Source organism: Papilio xuthus, unplaced genomic scaffold (genome assembly GCF_000836235.2).
Source record: "Papilio xuthus unplaced genomic scaffold, Pxut_1.1 DF825928.1, whole genome shotgun sequence".
In the NCBI taxonomy this organism is placed as follows: Eukaryota; Metazoa; Arthropoda; class Insecta; order Lepidoptera; family Papilionidae; genus Papilio; species Papilio xuthus.
This window is the reverse complement of record NW_013532721.1, coordinates 645,974-666,266: the sequence shown is the minus strand read 5'-3', so window position 1 is coordinate 666,266 and position 20,293 is coordinate 645,974. Positions and strand designations below refer to the sequence as shown.

The following is a 20,293-nucleotide window of genomic DNA, read 5'->3' as shown; positions in this document are numbered from 1 at the left end:
AAAACTCTAAATTGAGGGGTTAATGATTTGATTGAGTCAATCATTTTAATTTACCGGTGCCTCACATTTAAGACATTTTTATTCAACGTGCAAAAGTCTTGGCTTTAAGTAATAAATAAGTATGATGTCAATAACTTATTATTGGAATATCATAGATTTAATAACTAAATTGAAGTTAAGTTTAATGCCTTCTTTGATATCTCAATAATTGATAACCGGTTTTATTTTGTTTAATTGGTAGAGATTTATTAGGAACTAAAGAAATTGTATATTTCATGTTTATTGCTTAATTATACTTTTATCGCCTACGATTTTCTCACGGTTAATGAAGAACTGAGAATAAGAAATATCACTGACAGATAGAAGTCTTGTTTTATATACAAAGAAATTAAATAAATAAACTCTGACTTGTAGACAGATAAAATAAATATGGGTGAAATGTTTCGTATCAATGTGAAGTAATAAGTAAAACATCTAAATCGTTTCAATACAAACATAAACGTTAATTCGTAATAGTCTGAGCAGACGGGACCTTGAACTCGGTTCATGTTCATTGCCGATTGCTAACGATTCGTTAGGGATATAGATATTTCTATTTTCATTATTGCCAAGTAATTGATACGTAATTAAAATTTACTATAGTTCATTGACAATTCGTCATACGATCACACATCACCAAATTTGGTTAAGTTAAAAAAGAAGTTTGGGGATCTGTGAGATCCTTTTTCTCCCAAAAAAATTATAAGATTACCAGCTGTCGCCCGTGACACCGTCTGCGCCGAATTAAAAAAACCTAATAAGTAGTTATTCCAGACTATATTCTCTATGTGTGCCAAATTTCATCAAAATACGTTGAGCCGTTCCGGAGATACCTTCAAACAAAGATCCATCCATCCATCCATCCAAACATTTGCATTTATAATATTAGTAAGATGATTTTGGCGAACCTCCTGCTACTATATGTCTTCACGTCATCCTGTCTACGGTACGGTAAAAATTAATTTGGGCGCGAACTGATGCCACACACTGTCTTCGAGTTATCGCTAGTCACCGTGTGTGTATCTCGGAACCGAAGCTGTTTAAATATGTAATAACTACGGTCAATGAACTTCTCCTTATCATTTCCCGTGTTGAAACAATTAAAAAAAGGTAACATTGGGTTATATGTAGATGAACTAGAGATAAAAATGAACCCAAATTAGTGTATTTAAAACGCTTCTTAATTCAGATTAAATAAATTAATTTTGATTACCAAGAAAAAGTTTTAATAAATAATTATTAAATTAAAATATATTTTGTCAAGCGCCTTTTAAATCATAATTATGACTTAACTATTTTATCTAATGTTGTGTTGAAAGGGTACTTAAAGTGGCAGATTCGTTCTATTTTATTGTCTATAGATAAAATATAATTTATCTATACACTTACGCTAGCATTAACCTAGTTTTCATTTTTATTATTTAACATCATATCATACGATTGTGATTTAGCGTTTTTTTCTTACGCTACCGTCTCGATGTGTGTGGAATAGAATATTTGGGATAAACGGAAAGCTAGTCGTGCGCTTGCGACGGTACAGCGAGCTAGTTCGGTTTCGCTCTACTAGCAGACATGTTGCCTCTTTGAATCTACGAAGTAATCAATCGATTTATATTTTTTTAATTAATTTATCTAACACGGACGTTTATCTATGGTAAGTTTTTTTTATTTTTGTATTTATGGCATGCTTTTAATGTTGTAGTGAATTTATTCTTGTTTTGATGCACTTTCATGTTGCAAAACCGGAAGGGATTATGACGCCCTTTCACTGCATTTATTTTTGTATATTGCGGTAGTTGTTTATTTAGTTAAACTTACTCATGAAAATATATAAATATGGCTCTTTCAATGTACACCTTTATATTGGTTTTCTAATTTTCGATGTTGAGTTTTTCGTTTTATGATGAATTAAAAAAGTTTAATTAAGAGAAATTAAATTCGTCTTATTTACGATTATCATTACTTTTTTAATGTATAAAATGGCTTCAAAACGGACAGTTTTTTATAAAGACAATGATTACACGCTAGGGTAAAAGCAATACTTTGATCATACTACTAGACACCTTGCACTTGAAACGTTGCTCTTCAACACATTGGATGGTTGCCAACTGTTACATTGAACCAAAACTGTATTTCATAATAAAACTTAATAGAAAGCAGAAAGGTGTAAAAAGATTTACCAGTTCATTCACATATGTCAAATATATTTTTATTAATAAATGGCGGAAAATTATCAAGGCACTAGCTGTCGCCCGTGACTCCATCCACGCGGAATTCAAAAATGTTATCAATGTGTTCTTCCAGACTATGTTCTACATGTGTGCCAAATTTCATCGAAATCCGTTTTGCGGTTCCGGAAGTACCTTCAACCAAACATCCATTCATCTAAACATTAACATTTATATTATAATAGTAAGATTGATTGTTTGAATATATTATATATATTGAATATATTTTCAATTTGTTCTTAGTTTTCTATTACTAAAACACACGTATACATTCTTTTTGTAAATTTTCTCGTCTAGAACTAAAAAAACAAACTAGAAACCAATACGATCTTAAACAGTTTTTTGACATGATAAATGGTAATGTTCAAATATTTGAAATGTACTATAGTAAATTATTTCAATTAAATATCATAAAAGTCATATTTAATTAGTTTAAGCGAAGTCGCGTTTTAGTATATGTGTGAACAAAATAGTTCATGAGAACAGATTTAATTAAGAAGCGGTAATAGTTTAGGAAGTTAAGTTATTATGGCTTCGAATTATTCGCAACTTGAAACTTTAATTTGAAATATTTTAGAAATTAAATTGAGTACTAGATATTATATATCCTAGGGGTATTAACAATAACAAATGAACATCTCACAAAATTTATCGTATAAAAATACTATCAGCAATTGTTTTATTTTTAGATCTATCATAGAACTTAAATAGGAACGTATGTTTGATTACTGGCATTCGATTCCCTGCTTGCACCGTTATTGTGAATAATAAATAAATTACAGGCGACATCTGTTGCATAAATTCGCTGGCTTGTAAGGGATATTCCCACGACCTATCTGACTATTAATTTGTAAAAAGAGATACTTTCCACTTCTATTTTTTGATATATAACGGTGGTTTTCACTGTCCAAACAATTGTATAAAACATATATGTATCCCACTCTATCTTTACGAGAAGACTGAGACAAATATATATTAAATACAGATAACATGGGGACTGATGTTCTAAATTTCTTCCCTTTCTTCACCACTGTTTCCACTATCATATCAACTTTTTTGATATCCTCTGAATATCATTTTACATATATTATAAATACAAATGTTTGGATGGATGAGTGGATATTTGTTAGAAGGTATCTTCAGAACAGCTGAATAGATCCTGCTGAAATTGGGCATAGATATACATCTATGGCCAATATGTTATACAACATAGCCTATTAGTTTTTTTATTCCGCGCGGACGGAGTCGCGGGAGACAACTAGTTAACTTATAAAAACATCACATGAATGCATCATAAATTTTGCATTAAAAGTTTTTTATTTTATTCGTATTCTTTTATAGTTGACCGCATGATTAGCACGAGAATTTTAACTACTCCCACGACCTAATTACATTAATTTACACTCGCAGATGTAGCTAATTTTTGTAAAAAAAAAGAAAAGCGAATGGTATTCGAAACATGCCAATGATAAAAAGACAAAAAATTACCTTTCGCTGTGTTTGTTTGCCTATAATTAAGAAATTGAATATATTCATCATCATGGTTATATTACCTTTTTTCATTCCACTAGTTGTCGAACGTGACTCCATTCGCGCGGATTTAAAAAAAAAAATTAATGAGTAGCCTATTCCAGACTAACTTCTACATCTATGACAAATTTCATTAAGATCCGTTGAGCATAAACAGACAGAGACATTGGAAGAAAGAGAAATACAAATTTATGATGAATCTGGGTGTATGAATATTAATTAAATTCCGAGCAACTAAAACTGAGTGGTTGATATAAATGCAACCCCAAAAACCGTACAAAATGTAATAAACTTGTAATGACTTGAGGCGAAGCAGTAATCTGGGATTATAAAGTTTAAATTTTGACTAATCTTTGCGATTGCAAACTTTATATTTGGCTAATACAACTTTATTTGAAGGGACGTGAAACTTGTTTGAATTAAGAAAAGTTCTCTCTTGTGCAAGTCACGTTTTAGAATATTTCATGGTAAATGACAGCGCAGAAATGCCAGTATCACAAGAGAACAGTGACACAGAGCAGTAGAGTGTGCAGTACTGCTATTTGTATTAATGCATGCACGAAAGAACAATACTTTTGTGTTAGATTTTAAACAATTGCAGTACGGCAGTGTTTATTATTCTATATCACTTTTTTGCCCTTATGAGAAAGCTGTAATTTACGGAGATGATATAATACATTTCATGCTTAATGAAAAAGAAAGAAAAAATATTCAAACTCTTTGGAGAAATTAGAGTACACGGTGATAACACAAATACCATACGTATGATAGTACTAACACTGGATAATAAACGAGAATTAGTGTTTGTACGGTCTAGATGTTCTTAATGCTAGGTTAATTTCATATTTAGAACAATCAACAATCATTTGCTGCTAAAACGTAACTTAATATGCTTACACAAACGAACGTTTATAATTGCAGAAGTATGGAGCTGGGTAATTGCACAAACATTAGTTACTAGTTTGACTCTGAGTATTTCTATGCGTTTTCAACTTTTAAAGTCTTTGCTTGGTATATCTTTATAATATTATAAATGCTAAATGGATCGAAGGATGTATGTTTGAAGGTACCTCCAGAACGACTGCATGGATCACGCTGAAATTTGGCATAGATTACAACAGCCCGGAAGAGCACATAGGCTACTAATTAAGATTTTTTTTAATTCTGCGTAAACAGAGTTGCGGGCGAAATTTAGTATTTGATAAAAATTGCAATTAGCCCCCAGCGTTGAAACCAACTGTACCACTTTATCAACTTTATACAGTTATAGATTTAGAAAATATCTTCAAACAGTAAATGGTGTAAGTTCAATAGTCTTAATAATAAATTTATTCTCATAAAGACTTGGCATAATTCCAATTTCATCGATTATTTAATGTGAAAATATCTTATTAATGGGATTGTAAAAGTATCAAAATAATTAATTTAACACGTGGTATTGCCAAATAACGTTAGATTTGATTTTTATTATAATATTAATGATGGTTAAACATAGACAAGAATGATATATATTTGTCTATGACCTTCCAATGGGTGATATCACTGTGTTTGGGGTGGAATGTATAGGTATGATAAAATAATTAAAAAACAAAAAAGGGGATGTAAGGACGGAATTTATTGTAAAAGAAAAGCCTAAGAACACAAGAAAAGTGTTGCCAGGATATTCTACAATTGACAGTATTGCCAGTAACTGCCGCAAAATTAACATTATATATTGGTTCCGTTATCTGATTGAATAATAATTGAATTTTTTTGTTTGCTCTATTTTTTATCTCAACACGCTTTTAAAAACAAAACTGCTCAAGTTTAATTAATTAAATCAAATCGTACTAAAGATGTGGCTTCATACAAGCTAACATTCATTTTACAAAACTAACAAAATACGTTATCAACTTTAAAATTTGTCTTTAATAATCGTACGGTCCGTCGTCAAACTTTAATTCTATTAAGGGTTAAAGGGTTTTGCATGTCTTTGTGACATAAAAATATTAATCCTGGAAATAATATATCTTGACATGATTTTCATTTTTCGTTCATAGCTTTAGCTTAAAAATATAAAGGATATTGACAAAAAAATACTAAAGCGAGGGTGCAAGTGACTGATATAAGCCATTCGCCAGGCTTATATTAAAACAGGCGAATACTTTTCAACGAGAGCTTTTTCATAACAAAATTCCCACATTGTTTGTTTCTTTTGCAGAGCGCTCGGAAAAAAAATAACAACTTTGTAAACCCGACAGTTGGGAACTGGTGGCAATTTGTCATGATTAAAGAATTATCTCAGTTCAACTATGATATAAATTTATAAGATTCTTTTCAAGTATATATTGAACGACACAAAGCTTATTTAACATTTATCGTCAACTAGCTGACACCCGCAACTTTTTGCGCACGGTATTAAAAATGCTTAATCAGTAGCCTACGTGTTCTTCTAGACTATGTTCTGCAGCTATGCGAGATCCATACAGCCGTTCTGAAGATACCTTCTAACAAACATCCATCCACCCATCCGACGAAACATCAAACATTCGCATGTATGTTAGTAAGATTAAAATAGTTTTCAAGTCTACAGCTCAAGCTTTCCGGAATTGACTCAGAAACTACTTTACCTATTTTAATGAAGAAAATTCTTAATTATGTGTGTAATTCAACTTACAAGATTAGTTACTATAGATTTTGATTTTATAGTGGTTAGTAGTAGCGCTTAACTAGTATTAATATAAAAATCTCACTCGAAATATAAAACTTGTTACTACGGCTAAACGTTACAGATTTAAAAATAACCATCCAACAGAAATTTCGTTCTTCATGCTTTATTATACGCTAAAGTCTAAATAATGGGCTCCGAAGAAACAACGCACGTTATTAATAACTACAAACTTTAAATAATAAACGTTGTCTTATATATTGTGTTATTTAAAAAAATGGCTATTTTTAATTGGAATACAGAAATGTATAATATTAAAATTATGGTCAATTCTTTGGTGTGAATGTTTTTATTTTTGTCTAGAATCTAAAAGTTTCATTGGTCTGATTGCTTAGTTTCCAATTTGCGGCTAGCCATGACTGATCGCGTATGGTCGTCACGTACTTAATAATATAAATTTGAAAATAACGCTGTCCGCCTGTTGCGTGTTCACGCAAAAAAAAAAACAAAATGGATATAATATGATTCCATACAAAAAGTCGTGCGTCCGATCGCTTGGTGGAAATTGGATCTAACTCTATCTTTGCTACATTGACGCATTTTTTATTTAATAAGTTGGCTAATTTAGAATCATTTATGGTGATCTCATCTTGGTTAATTGTAATGTCATAAAGTTTTTTTTTACATTTTCATTTAATTCGCACTTATTGTAATCGTAGATGTTAATTGATTTATGTGTGATAGATTGCAGGAGTGAGCGGACGATGATTCTACACAAGGCCACAAATTTCGTATACGAGCGGTGATGCGTAAATTTACGATTGTACCCAACCGTCCGAGACTCGTTTTATTACATGTCGCATGCAAATAGGCTCACCATAATTTTTGTGCAATAAATTAGGATATTTTGATTAAAATTAACTTGATTTAAACGACTGAGTTAAGAGTTTAATAGTCGCCAACATGTATGGTTTCTCTGGTATTGCTGATGTCAGGTGGCGGATCAGCTAACACTAGGAGTTTTGTAGCTCTTTTGCCAACTTCTCCTTGTAGAAAAACATTGACTGTCACTCTTATAGTCTTGTGGTACTGTCAGTTGGTAACTACTTTTCTTAATGCTAACCTTTACAATGGAAAACCTGCATTAATTGAATGTCTCAGCGTGCGAAGTTAAAGGGATTATTTAATGCAAGCAACATTTATCGACTTTGTATAAATCAGCTTGTATTATGACAGCAGTGTATTAAAATGGAAATTATTAATTGATTGACACAATTAAATCATGTTATTTTTTATTTATTTTATTTTTTTAAGTAGATAAGAAAATAATAGGAACGTCTTATAGAAAAAAGAACTATAATTTACATTTACTTTTGTGAACAAGTAAGCTCGGAAGAACTCTTTGTATTAAAAACCAGAACACTCAAAAAAAGAAACTATTTTAATTAAAATCTTACATGCATGTATTTTCGCAATCAACGTTCTCTAAAAAGTCAAAACATGCCAAATAATTATGATATGTATTTTTAAGAAACGTTTTATTTTAAATAATATTTCTGTCGTTAAAAATGGTCTTGAAGAATTTGTTCAGAATGTACTACAAATGAGAAAAGTATGGTAACACTACACAAGCGTCCAACTGATTTTCGATAGTCCCGTGATTTACTGATATCTTTTGGGATCTATGTTTACAAATGGCTGTAGGAGTAAAGAATTGTAAGGATTATTTTAATTTTGTGCCTTTGGTGTCTTCATTTTTGTATACCGAGGGCGGCACACATTTTCGTGTCGTTTTAATGAGAGTGTTTCACGAAATATAATGATATATAATATCTTTTATATCTCTTCATCATTATCTTTGACAACCTCCCTTGTATGTTCCTTTTAATGTTATGTTTCTGATATTACGATATGATCTCAGGACAAGGATATTTAATAGCTCTGTCGAAATAAAAATCTTTTCCATCTTTCTTTTCAGTCTGTACTTATTTATAAATAAACTATTAGTTATTTACATTATTACTATTAAAAATAAATGAACAGTAGTAAAACAAAACTGTACCGCGTTACGTAACTTATGATAAAGTTAAAAATAATATAGATATTTTTACTTTATGTGCATTTACTACTGGGTTTATTCATTATAAAGATATAAATTATATCTGCCGCTATAAAGTATGGCTTTCATCAGCCTGTTTGATATTCAAAAGCGGCGTAATCTCAACGAAAACCAGCCCCTTGTTTCGATGAATATAAACATTGTACCAGAAACAAATGCGTCCGTTATTTTTGAGTAATTATAGCTTTTCGTTTTATCGAGTTGTTAATTTCGGAGTTTACTATAAGCAAACATTTTTCTAACATTATCTCGTTTGAAACCGAAATACAATCAAATATAGTACATGTAAGTTTTCCTTTTTTATTTTTTTATTGTATTGTTCATCCCATTTTAATTATATTTGAGTGAAACTGAAACATTATAAAAAATGTTTTGTCCTTGTTCCTATGTTCTACGGTTAATAACGCATCAAAAAAATTAGGACATATTTTCTACTGTCTGCTTCATCGTACGAACGATGCAATAAAAAATCTATTGCCATCAACGACTGAATTGCTTTCAGGTTCATTGATAGTTCCAAATCATGTGCTTAGATATTAAACTTATCTACATGTCCTATCTTTGCATTGGTTTTGACACAATCAGATTTTATTCATGTCACATTCATCTCTAGCTATAGTATATCTATATATATAGATATATATAGATATAATTATTGCTGTTAATTTGATTAAAATATGTCAACATACAAAATAAGTTTCAAGCTTCTACCTGTAAAAATTACCATACTTCCATATTTCCAACTCTTTAAAACCCCTTTTCGCGTCGTTTCTCAGGCTCTACACTATATGTGTACCAAATTTAATTTAAATCGGTCCAGTGCCTTTTCCGTGAAAGAAGGACAAGCAGACAGACAGGGTTACTTTCGCATTTGTAATATTAGTTAGGAAGTAAGGTTTAACTTTTTTGTTAATTTCACGCAGATCGAGTCACGTTCTTTCGAACTTATGTTACTTTCTTTTTGATCAAAATAAAAACACTGGCAGTTGTAAGCGTATTGATAAAGCCTTTAGTAAAGTTAGTGGTTGAGATTGTATAGTTCCATCAAATACGAAGAAGTCGACAAATCCAATAACATAAAATGAAAAGAGAATAAATCTGTTTATATTATTCTAAACATCTAGATATTCTTTGTCTTGTATATCCGACGTGTTTTATTAGAAAATTACGTACAAAATTCGATACTAAGAACCCTTTTGGGACTCATAATATGTAGTTCTGTTTATATTGACCTTGAGATCTTATGTGACGTTATGTCTCAGCATAGTAAGAAATTTTATTAAACAGTACCGACAAAATAATAAATTCACAAAGAATTTCTTTGTCTTCTTGAAAGAAAGAATACTTTAATAAATTAATATTAAAATTTCAATATGTTGTATGGAAAATATTTACGTAAACTTTATTGCTACGTTAATTTGCTTTATTGTGTTGGTATTCACAGAAATGAAACTTAAGTGAAGAATTCTCGTGGGTATGCAACTGATGAGTATTGTGGTTAACATTTATGTTATGGGTTTTAATTAACGTGGTACTTGTTTTGAGACATATTGTTGTTTCTGTATTTTTAAAGGTAATGGAAAGAGATGACAATATGTTTTATGTGTGTTGGTGGAGCTCAGTGGTAATGTTTTTGCTACTAGCATTCCAGTTTAAAAGACAGTTGCCGTGCTGCGATCTACAAAAACATCGTTATCTTGCTTTACTCAATGAGTATGACAATATGTTTTGTACGTTTTTTGACAGTGGAAATTCATTTTTGTAATTACGTATTCGATTGAAGTGTTACTTGGTTACTTTATTAAATTAATTATTTACTTAATTCAATTACGCTTCGTATTTCACGATCCTACGAAGTGTGAATAAATAAATAAACAGGGTTTAGTTAAGTAATTCGGCGGTAGAATCGTTTTAAATAGATTATCCTTTTTCGAGCGGTTTTCTTGTGAAGGGTTTGCCTTGTAAATTATAATGAGATTAGTCAGTGATTTCTGATAGAGTTAAACGAAGCGTGTTTAAAAATTTCAATGTCACTTGATAATTTGATGCGAACAATATAAGTATAGTAACTTTACGCATAAAATGATTGTTTAAAAATAATTATAGAAATAAAATAAGCAATTATACTTTATACTAATATTATAAATGCGAATATTTAGATGGAAGGATGTTTGTTTGAAGGTATCTCCGGAACAGCTCAACGGATCTTGATGAACGATGACAGAGTCGCGGGCGATACTACTTAAATAATTTATAAATTAAATATGCGAGTTATGATTAAAATGATTTGTTAAAATGAAGTCGATCTCATGTTACCAGCCTCATAAGGAACTGTGCTACATTATTTTATCACGTGCTGTTCCATTTAAGATGCAAACAAGTATACAAAATTGAAGACAGACAGGATCATATAGTTACCATATATAACGCACTAGCTGTGAGATTGCATTTAATCTTTTTTGAGAAAGTACTTTATACGACTGGTTGTAACTGTTTGTTATGAATAAAATTCGTATTGTTCACAGGTAACCATTCAATAAAATAGAACAATCTGGAACTTTAATGGCATCGTAGCATTTATGTTACATTTTACAGGACACTTATGGTAAGTATAACTGTGTACTTGACCTATATATCCATATATTACAACATACTATTAAGGTAATTCGTCAACAATTACGACCTTTACAAGGAGTGTGCTCACCTGGATCACAATAAGAGTAACTTCCAATTTGAATCTTATCACAATTGAATAGAGCGCAATTACGTAAAATAGTAGACCTTACCTTTAACGTATAAGGTGTTAACCAAGTGAGATTCTGTCAGAGGACACTAATTGTATTGTTCTTGACTGTCTCAGATATGTTAGAGTAGGTCGCTGTGGTTTATATGAACAGACGCATAGGCTTCGCAAGGCTATATAGCCTTAACATTAAATTGTTGTTACCAAATGATATTATAAAGAGCACTCGAAACCTACTTTTTTTAAATCATAAGGTGGCAAACGAGCGAATTCGAATGACGGGATTTAAACTTATTACCACCTGGTCGGGTGTCGATACCCTTAACCATAAGGTGTATACACTATATTAAAGTGTGTTGTTTCTTCTGCAGATGCCGAAATTTGACAATTGTATGTTACATCGGAGCGATGAATATGATGTGGCAATATCAGTTACTACTCTGTCTTATCTTAGCTATAAAAACAAATGGATCGTACAAAGTTAGTAGCATTGCTTCATTTTTTTTATCAGACATTGTCCTCTATACTAATTCGGTAATGATTGTTACAATGTTTTGATAAATGCAATGATTAATTGTAGTAATAATTACTTTAATTGTTTTTTACCTATACTGAACTGTGTAACTTATATAATACTAGCTGTTACCCGCACTCCGTCCGCGCGGAATTAAAAAAAAACATAACATAATATGTATGCCAAATTTCATCGAGATCCTTTCAGCCGTTCTGGAGTAACCTTCAAACAAACATCCAGCCATCTATGCATCCATCTAAACATTCGCATTTATAATATTCGTAAGAAGTAAGATTAGTAGATAGATATAAATGTATATTTTAACAAACCAATTAAAAATTAGAGTTAATTACTAATTTGAGCATTTATTTTTAATCTTTATTTTGTAGCAATAAGTAATTGTTAATTAACGGAAAATGTACAAAATGAAATTAATAAAGATTTTAGTGCATTGATTCGGATGGTATTTATACAAGTTTTAAAGTGAATAGTTATTAAATTTTGACGGTATTGGGATTCTCATAATATTCAAGTCTTTGCAATTGCATTAAACGATGCATTTTGAGAATACAATAGCCGTTTGGCGTAGAGCCAAATTAAAATATTTCTTTATTGACCAATAAAGTCGAATTGGCCGATTGTATGTTAAATGCATTGTAAAGGTTTGACCCAGTTAGGAAAATGACCACTATGAAGAAGCGATTGTGTATTTTTATATTTGAACTATTGTAAAGTATTGTTACAATTTCAGATTGATTTCGAACAATCGACAAAAACTGTTATTTTGGACGATATCAGTGAAAATTTCAATGGAAAGTTGCAATTGAATGATTTTGGTAATAATAGAGGTGAGTAATGTAAATACAATGTTTAACTTTATGGGTATACTAGCAACCACCCGCGACTCCGTCCTCGTGGAATTAAAAAAAAACATAATTTGTATGTGTTCTTCCAGACTTTCTTCGAAATCTGTTGATCCGTCCTGGAGATATCTTCAAACAAACATCCATCCATCCATCTAAACATTCGCATTTATAATATTAGTAAGATTTAAAAAAGTTATTTCAAATCGATTTTAATGAATCAAAAGATTACAACTTCTTTGGCATAATTTTTCTTTGTATGCTTTTTAAAATCAAACTACAATTAAACGCATATAAAGTACAACAACAGTACGTCAACTTAAGTGTTAGTTATAAATAATTGCTTTAGGTACAAAAAAGTTGCCTGCATACTCGTCATGGTCATCCTGGAGTGAATGCCAAGGCGGTCATAGGACCAGGCGGCGTCACTGTTTAAGACGGGAAGTATGCGGCGATTCGCTGCGGGTTGAAGTCGCCAGGTATTGTTGATTTCACAGTTAAGCAGAGTAGTAAGATAGTGCAGTACTACAATTGTTTGGATAAAAAAATAGTATCAAAATATTCCTGCTTTACTTCAAGATTGCTACCATGTTAGATGGACTTATGACCAGATGACTACCGCAACTAGAGCGTTTGTTCATCTCACGGATATCTAATGAATAATGCACACTTCGTTGTTAAATAATGTAAAGAATAACTTTAATATATATCTTGTGATCAATTTGTGATTATCAATTTAATTGTGATACATATCTCGGTTTATAAAGCGTCGACACAATGTTAGTAAACATATCATATGCGAGTAATGTACTTGAATCGTCGAACTAAGTCTGTTTATCTTCAGATGCAGTACTGCAAGAGATGTACAGAACTTTGCTACAAAAAATGAAATAGATTTTATAGCTACGAAGAAACCATCTGTTCAAATTAGAATGGTAAATGATTTTTTCTATTTTAATAAAAATAATCTGTATTATTAGGTGCGCAATTAAGTTCTCGCTTTTTTTTCGATAAAAATATAACTTTATTATTAAAAAATGGTTACAAATGAATCATTCAAAGTATTGCCCATCGCTAGACACAAATTTTTTCCATCTAATATATGTAAAGAAATCACAATACTGCGGCAATCAAAATCGGTGATATTTTGATGAACCTGTAACTATATATTAAGATCCTTATCACGAATCCAAACGAAGAAAGATGTGTTTGGAAAAAAAGCCACATAAAAGATCTTTTATGCTCAATCATGATTCTGTTCTGAATTGTTTACATCATAATAAATCATCCGCAAGCCCTTCCCTGTAACTTAGCTTTACCATTGTCGGAATATTTGTCTTTTTAAGGAAAAAATGTTTTCGTTCCAACACTTTGGTGTTATTGTTAAATTTATTTCAAATTTAAATTGAGATATTTTTGTGTTTTTTTTTAATTTGTAGTTTGATTTCTTACTAAATTTTTATTACTACCTATTTTAGTATTTCAAAACTCATACGACGATGCCCTTTATTTCATTAGATTTGATCCCGTTATTCATTAGATTATTATTGTACAAGTTAGTCCACTTTAAGAACCTCTTATTCTAGTTATTAACTCGATCGAGGATGTATTCTTGTGGAGTCCTTCGTAAGCTGTTTACGAGGGTTTTCCTTTAAGCCCTAATAATTTATCTTTCTTATACGACACACAAAAGATGTCTACGAACCTTATACGAATACAGTAGATTTAAAGTAAAAATACCAAACTGTTAAATAACTTGAAATTATAGATCGTTATCGTGTGTTAAAAACTATTCTTAAGTATTTACTGTTTTAGTAACATACCTTGTTACATTTTGCGAAAATTTATTTAGAATCTCTCAGATAGCTCTAAAATGAATGTATAGAACTGAATTTAATTTGGAACATACATAAAACACAGTCCCATAATATCGGATAGTCTTTTCTTTTCGGTAAGATGTACGGTACTCTTGGGAAATATTTATTTTAGTCACTCATATAAAAGAATAACTGTGATACGAAATAAACTCTGAGTTTTTCCACGCGGATAACAACAACATCTAGTGATTAAACGAAACATACTAAACTATTGTATTACAGGCACAGTTGCGTCACAATGAAGATATACAAAAACAGTTTCGAGGTTTTTCCCCCTGGGGCACCTGGACTGTTTGTTCACAGAGATGTACCACTGTTAGACGGAGGTGAGTCAATATTTATATAGTTCTACTTCACTTTTTATTTGCTTTTCCTTTTTTTTAAACCAGAATAAATAAAATTGTTCCGAATCAACTAAAGTTGGTCTCCTAAAAATCATACTTATATGATACTTTCATACTAATATTATAAATGCGAATGTTTAGATGGATGGATGTTTGTTTGAAGGTATTTCCAGAACGGTTGCAACTAACTAAACAACTAACTCCGCGCGGACGGAGTCACGAACGACAGCTAGTCTTATGGGCATTGCAACGTAATGGGATGAGCTACTGATAATAGACATGATGATAGTGGTAATAAAGTTAAGTTAGCTTATAAGTTTTAAGTTATCTGAAAGCGTAATTTTCTTTTTCATTTATAGAGTATGTCAGAAAAAAGCAATATGTGGGAACAGAATAATAAAGCAATCGGCGTACTGCTACCTGGAGGGTAGCTACTGCCATCTATGGATCAGAAAAAGGATGCAGCGACGAAAGGATCCAGGTGAATTGCATAGGTATCTAGCTAACTAATTCTACATAACTTTTAACACCGCAATTGTATTTCGTATTGTCAAGTTGGGATTTCTTTATAAGTTTCGACAGTGGTAACCTACGTTTATTTTTGTGTGACAATTTGAATTATTGCACAAAACGCATAACACCTTATTAATAATTTTATACTAATATTTTGAAAATTAGATTAGACTAGAACAAACGTGAAAGATTGTTTTAAGATTATATTATACATAGAATGGAGACAAATCATTTGTTTTGTAAATTCATAAATATATATAAAGTATAATAAAATAATTTAAAAAAAAATGATGCGAATTCAAGACACGTCAGGTACTGGAAAGATTATCCTATATTTTGTTGCCTACGAAATTTATTACAAAGTCTTGGTATAGTAATTATTTCGAATTTCGTGATAAATATTTCATGCAATTTTGTAGTTTGCTTATTATACGAACTTATATAATAAATAACATTTGTACTTTTATCATTTTATCATATAATATTATATTCTGTCTTAACCCTATTCATTAGATAATTTTCAGTCTAAATTTTGATATAGGTTTATTTATGAATTATCGAACTATTTTAGAATACACTGTAGCTGAAACCATGGCGCCTCCACCGAAGGTGATTCACCCGGAGGACACACGGGCGTCTACGCAGGCGCCACCTTGCGGACAACTTGGTCGTCAGCGCGGGCACGCACGACCGCGCACGCGCATGCGAGACATGTTGCGTATTATTGGAGGCCGGCCAGCACCACCAGGGAAGTGGCCGTGGCAGGTCGCTGTACTTAACAGATATAAGGCAAGTATTTATTTCTTTTGAAGTTGTTCAAAACTTACAGCTTGTGATGTTAGGTAAATACATATTTTATACTATTCCCTTCAATGTGAAAGTAAAGGTTTTTCAAACGCCTTTAGGCCAGTAGATAAGGCTTCGAATTTTCAGAGGAAGTTGGAATAGTACAAGTAATATTATTTAGTAAATTAACAAAAATGTGTTTAAAAAAGTCGTAAAAAAATCTTAAGCTTACTTTTAGTTCATGACTTTAGTTCATGTTCGTCCAAACATTATTTAAAGTTCACTAATATAAGACTAAAATTTGAAAGATCAATTTTGTTGCAAAATTTCACTTTATAATGTTGGTAGGAGCATAAAATGTCGTCTTGTACCTAAAGTATACCTTCTACAAAACCCTCTCAAAACTTGGCGATTCTGCTAAGAAATTTTGGCATAGCGCCAATATTTACTCGTTGTATCCTTTGCTATATTTGCAAAGATATTCTATCTTCATAGAAGAATTGAAGATTATAAACTATGTTATTTGGAAGAATATTATCACCACTTTTTATTACGAAACTTTTCGTTAATTTCTAAGCTCAAAATGTTACATTGGATGTTAGTCACAGTTCATTAGTACAATGTAACAACAGAGGGAGATCGCATCCTTGAACATATCTAAATTATTTTGTCTCATTCCAGGAAGCTTTTTGTGGGGGTACACTAGTATCCCTATGGTGGGTGGTAACAGCGGCGCATTGCGTACGGCGACGACTCTTAGTGCGGTTAGGAGAACACGACCTTTTTGTACGCGGCCGCAGCGAGCTCGAGATGAGAGTGGTGGGGGCGGTCGTACACCCTAACTACGACCCTGATACTGTCGTCAATGATGTCGCTATGTTGAGGTTAGATTGTTTTCATAGAACAATACAGTTTCCATTACTACGCTCGTCTTAATAGATAATAATATAATCATGAAGACTGACCTTTATATGGCTACCGTGATATTTTATTTCAATTGTATTTTCTTTTTCTCTTTTGTATTTTTTATTCTATTACTAGCTCATAAGACAACAAGAGTACAGAGTAAAGCATGTACGATGATTCCCTTTGTTAAATTTTTACCATTGTTACCTACTACTTTGTTATCACCTACAGATTTTCTTTGGCCTCATCAATTTATTTTTCTCTATTCTTATTTTATTTCCTGTTGAAATAAAAAGACGAATGTATTTCATTCATAACATCAAGATAATTATAACAAGCCTGCCTTTTATGTTGTTTTATTAAAAACAAATATATTTAGCAAAGATTCTATTTACGAATGCTATGAATGGAATCTCGTGTAATCAAACAAAGAACAATCTGTACATGTTAATAAAATTGGGTTGTCTTGTAATATCGATAAAAAACTTATTTCGTATACATGATGTTATATATTATTTATATATTATTTCTTGTCTGTTTCACCTTACGTACGTGTTGGTTACGAACACTTTACATTGAAATTATAGGACAGCTCAAAGAGCCTAGATTTTTTGCGAAGTAACATTTAAGTTGGTTCTTAGTGTCATAACAGCGGAACTAGGTTAAGAGTAAATCTTTTACTTTTACTATATTTTAACCTAGAACTTGAATAGTACCTATGTTACGAAATCAAATATGAACATAACTTTATCAGAACAAAAATATCTGTGGCGCAGTAGTTACATCACTGGACTTGTAATCTAAACTTCCTGAGTTCAATATCTCAAGTATATGTTGAAGATGCCACTTGATTTAATTTGTCCCAGGTTACCAGCTCCAGCGCGACCTGAACTAGGCCACGGTATCGCCTGTCTACCGCGGCCTGGTCAGGTGCTGCCTCCTCACGCAACCTGCACCATACTTGGATGGGGCAAGAAGAGAGCCACCGATGCACACGGCACCAGGATTTTGCATGAAGCACAAGTAAGTTAACATAGTCATGTTTCGACTGTTGAAGAACTTGTATAGAATATTTTTTTATATATCATAAGGTGGCAAACGAGCGAGCGGCATTTGCATAAGCGTTGCCTACCTTTAATCGACGGAGGAGAGGATGCACAGAAAAAAAAATATTTTCCCTTACCATGCATCCTCTCATCCGGAAAGTCCACTTCCACTTTCCATCCTTTCCTTATAAGAAAAAGGGCGGGAAGAGAAAGAGGATTAAATAAGGCCTCCGGGACGCACACTCATCAGACGAAAGGCGGAATTGCTTCCACTTGACGCCTGTCTTCTGTGTGGTCGTGGTATTTCACCGGGCGAGCCGGGCCAATTCGTGCGAAGATGTTAAAGCGGGCTCTACCACTGTTAATATTAATGTTAACTCTTTTATTCTCTTTGAAGAAATAGAGACAGTAATTTGTGTCAATACAATACAAAGCAGACCCTTAGATAATAACTAATTGTTGATGTAAGCTTTGATTATAATATATTGTATACAATAAACGTCTTAGTTTTCATGTAAATGTTTAAATGTTTGCATTCGTATAAAGAATCAATAGTTAATTAACAGTTAATTTCGTATTAAAGTTTAATTTAAAAAAATTAGAAAAGTAGCAATATTAAAAAAAAGAGATACAATTTCCTGTCGCAAGCGAACAGAGTCAGGGAATTCAATAATTGCGACCTCGTCATCTGCGGAGCCATTTTATTGTGTTTGCCGATTGCGGTATTTATTTTTTTCTTTTATAAGTACCTAATATTGCCAGGGTAATAATGAAAAGAAATTTTTACAAATACGTATTTATTTATGAATACTAAATTATTTGGTTCCTTATATTTGATATCTTTGGTACTTTACAAAAACGTTATTTTTAAGGCATGATTGTATTATTTATTTTAATAGGTAATATATCTAAAAACTCGAATTGCCAGTGTTTTCGTACTCTCACTTTGTCTTCATGAAAAATAGTATTTAATTTTTTTATGTAATTAAAAAAATATTCCGTGTATACGCTACATCCCTTAATAACCATAAAATGATAACTGTGGTTTTCTGAGACCAAAATTCCACGTTTACAACAAATGTTTATCTATGTTTTGTCAAATATAATGACAGGGTTGACGATATGTTTACAGAGATATTGCCTCAGAATCTAACAATGAGTGCGGTAGCACCCTGGGGCTGACATTACTTCTGTATAACTCTGTTTCATATTCCTAGGTATCAACAGTGCAACAAGGAGTTTGCCGGCGCTCGTACTGGCAGTATGCTATCACCGACGACATGGTTTGCGCGGGTCGTGGCCGACGGGATTCTTGCGCTGGTGACTCCGGAGGCCCGCTGCTCTGCAAGGACAGGAATATGAGGTACTACCTACAGGTAAGACTTTCGTATCATTCATCACGTATCTGTTCAGCCAACTGTACTGCTGAACGTTGCCCAGTTAATTATTGAGTGCCTCCCAAGTGGACGTGCGTTGTCTCTGCCTACCTCTGTCCTGGTTACGGGCGTGAGTTATCTTGTCGTTGTTGTAGTTATAATAAGACTTTTGAGAAAGACGGCGTTTATTTTTACTGGTAAAAAGTTCTCGCGAGAAAACTCGTAGCTAATTAAAGTTAAGTTTCTTCTTTTCTTCCAATTACCAGGGGCTTTGCAGCAGCATTAAAAAAACATTGTGTCTTTGTTTCAAGTTTAGAATTAATATGATGTTACTTAGATCATTTTGTTATTTTTTTAATGATTTTTCAACACAAATATAAACATGATTTAACGGAGTCATCAAATGGTAATTTACGATTTAAATTTTGGGAGCCTGATATTTTATTTTATTCGAGTCAACTATTTTGGGGACTTATGGTCAGCTACGCGCTACGCAGTGCGACTCTGTACATCCGTCCCAAGAATAGCGATACTTAAATTGAGTACGTCGCAGCGTCGTGAAGTTCCGAGCTGCCGAATAGTTTGATTTATCCTATAACATCTTTGGTTTGAATGTCCACAGGGTATCACCAGCTTCGGCGATGGTTGCGGCAAGCGCGGCAAGTACGGCATCTACACGCGCACCGCCGGCTATGTTACGTGGATGAGGAGTGTCATGAACGAGAAGTACTTCGACTGATTTTTATAATGGAACATATACAT

The 20,293-nt window shown here is 32.2% G+C and overlaps 1 protein-coding gene across 1 annotated transcript; it reads left to right on the top strand.

The window, feature by feature from the left end:
• The first annotated feature begins 1,526 nt into the window (after positions 1 to 1,526).
• Positions 1,527 to 20,293, top strand: LOC106125183 (transmembrane protease serine 9). The gene is made up of 13 exons (XM_013322285.1): positions 1,527 to 1,693; positions 11,089 to 11,168; positions 11,678 to 11,786; positions 12,572 to 12,668; positions 13,033 to 13,162; positions 13,528 to 13,618; positions 14,783 to 14,886; positions 15,264 to 15,385; positions 15,989 to 16,206; positions 16,885 to 17,087; positions 17,976 to 18,132; positions 19,373 to 19,531; positions 20,154 to 20,293. The coding sequence occupies exons 3-13, from the start codon at positions 11,715 to 11,717 to the stop codon at positions 20,268 to 20,270; spliced, it is 1,470 nt and encodes a 489-aa protein (XP_013177739.1). The 5' UTR covers positions 1,527 to 1,693; positions 11,089 to 11,168; positions 11,678 to 11,714; the 3' UTR covers positions 20,271 to 20,293.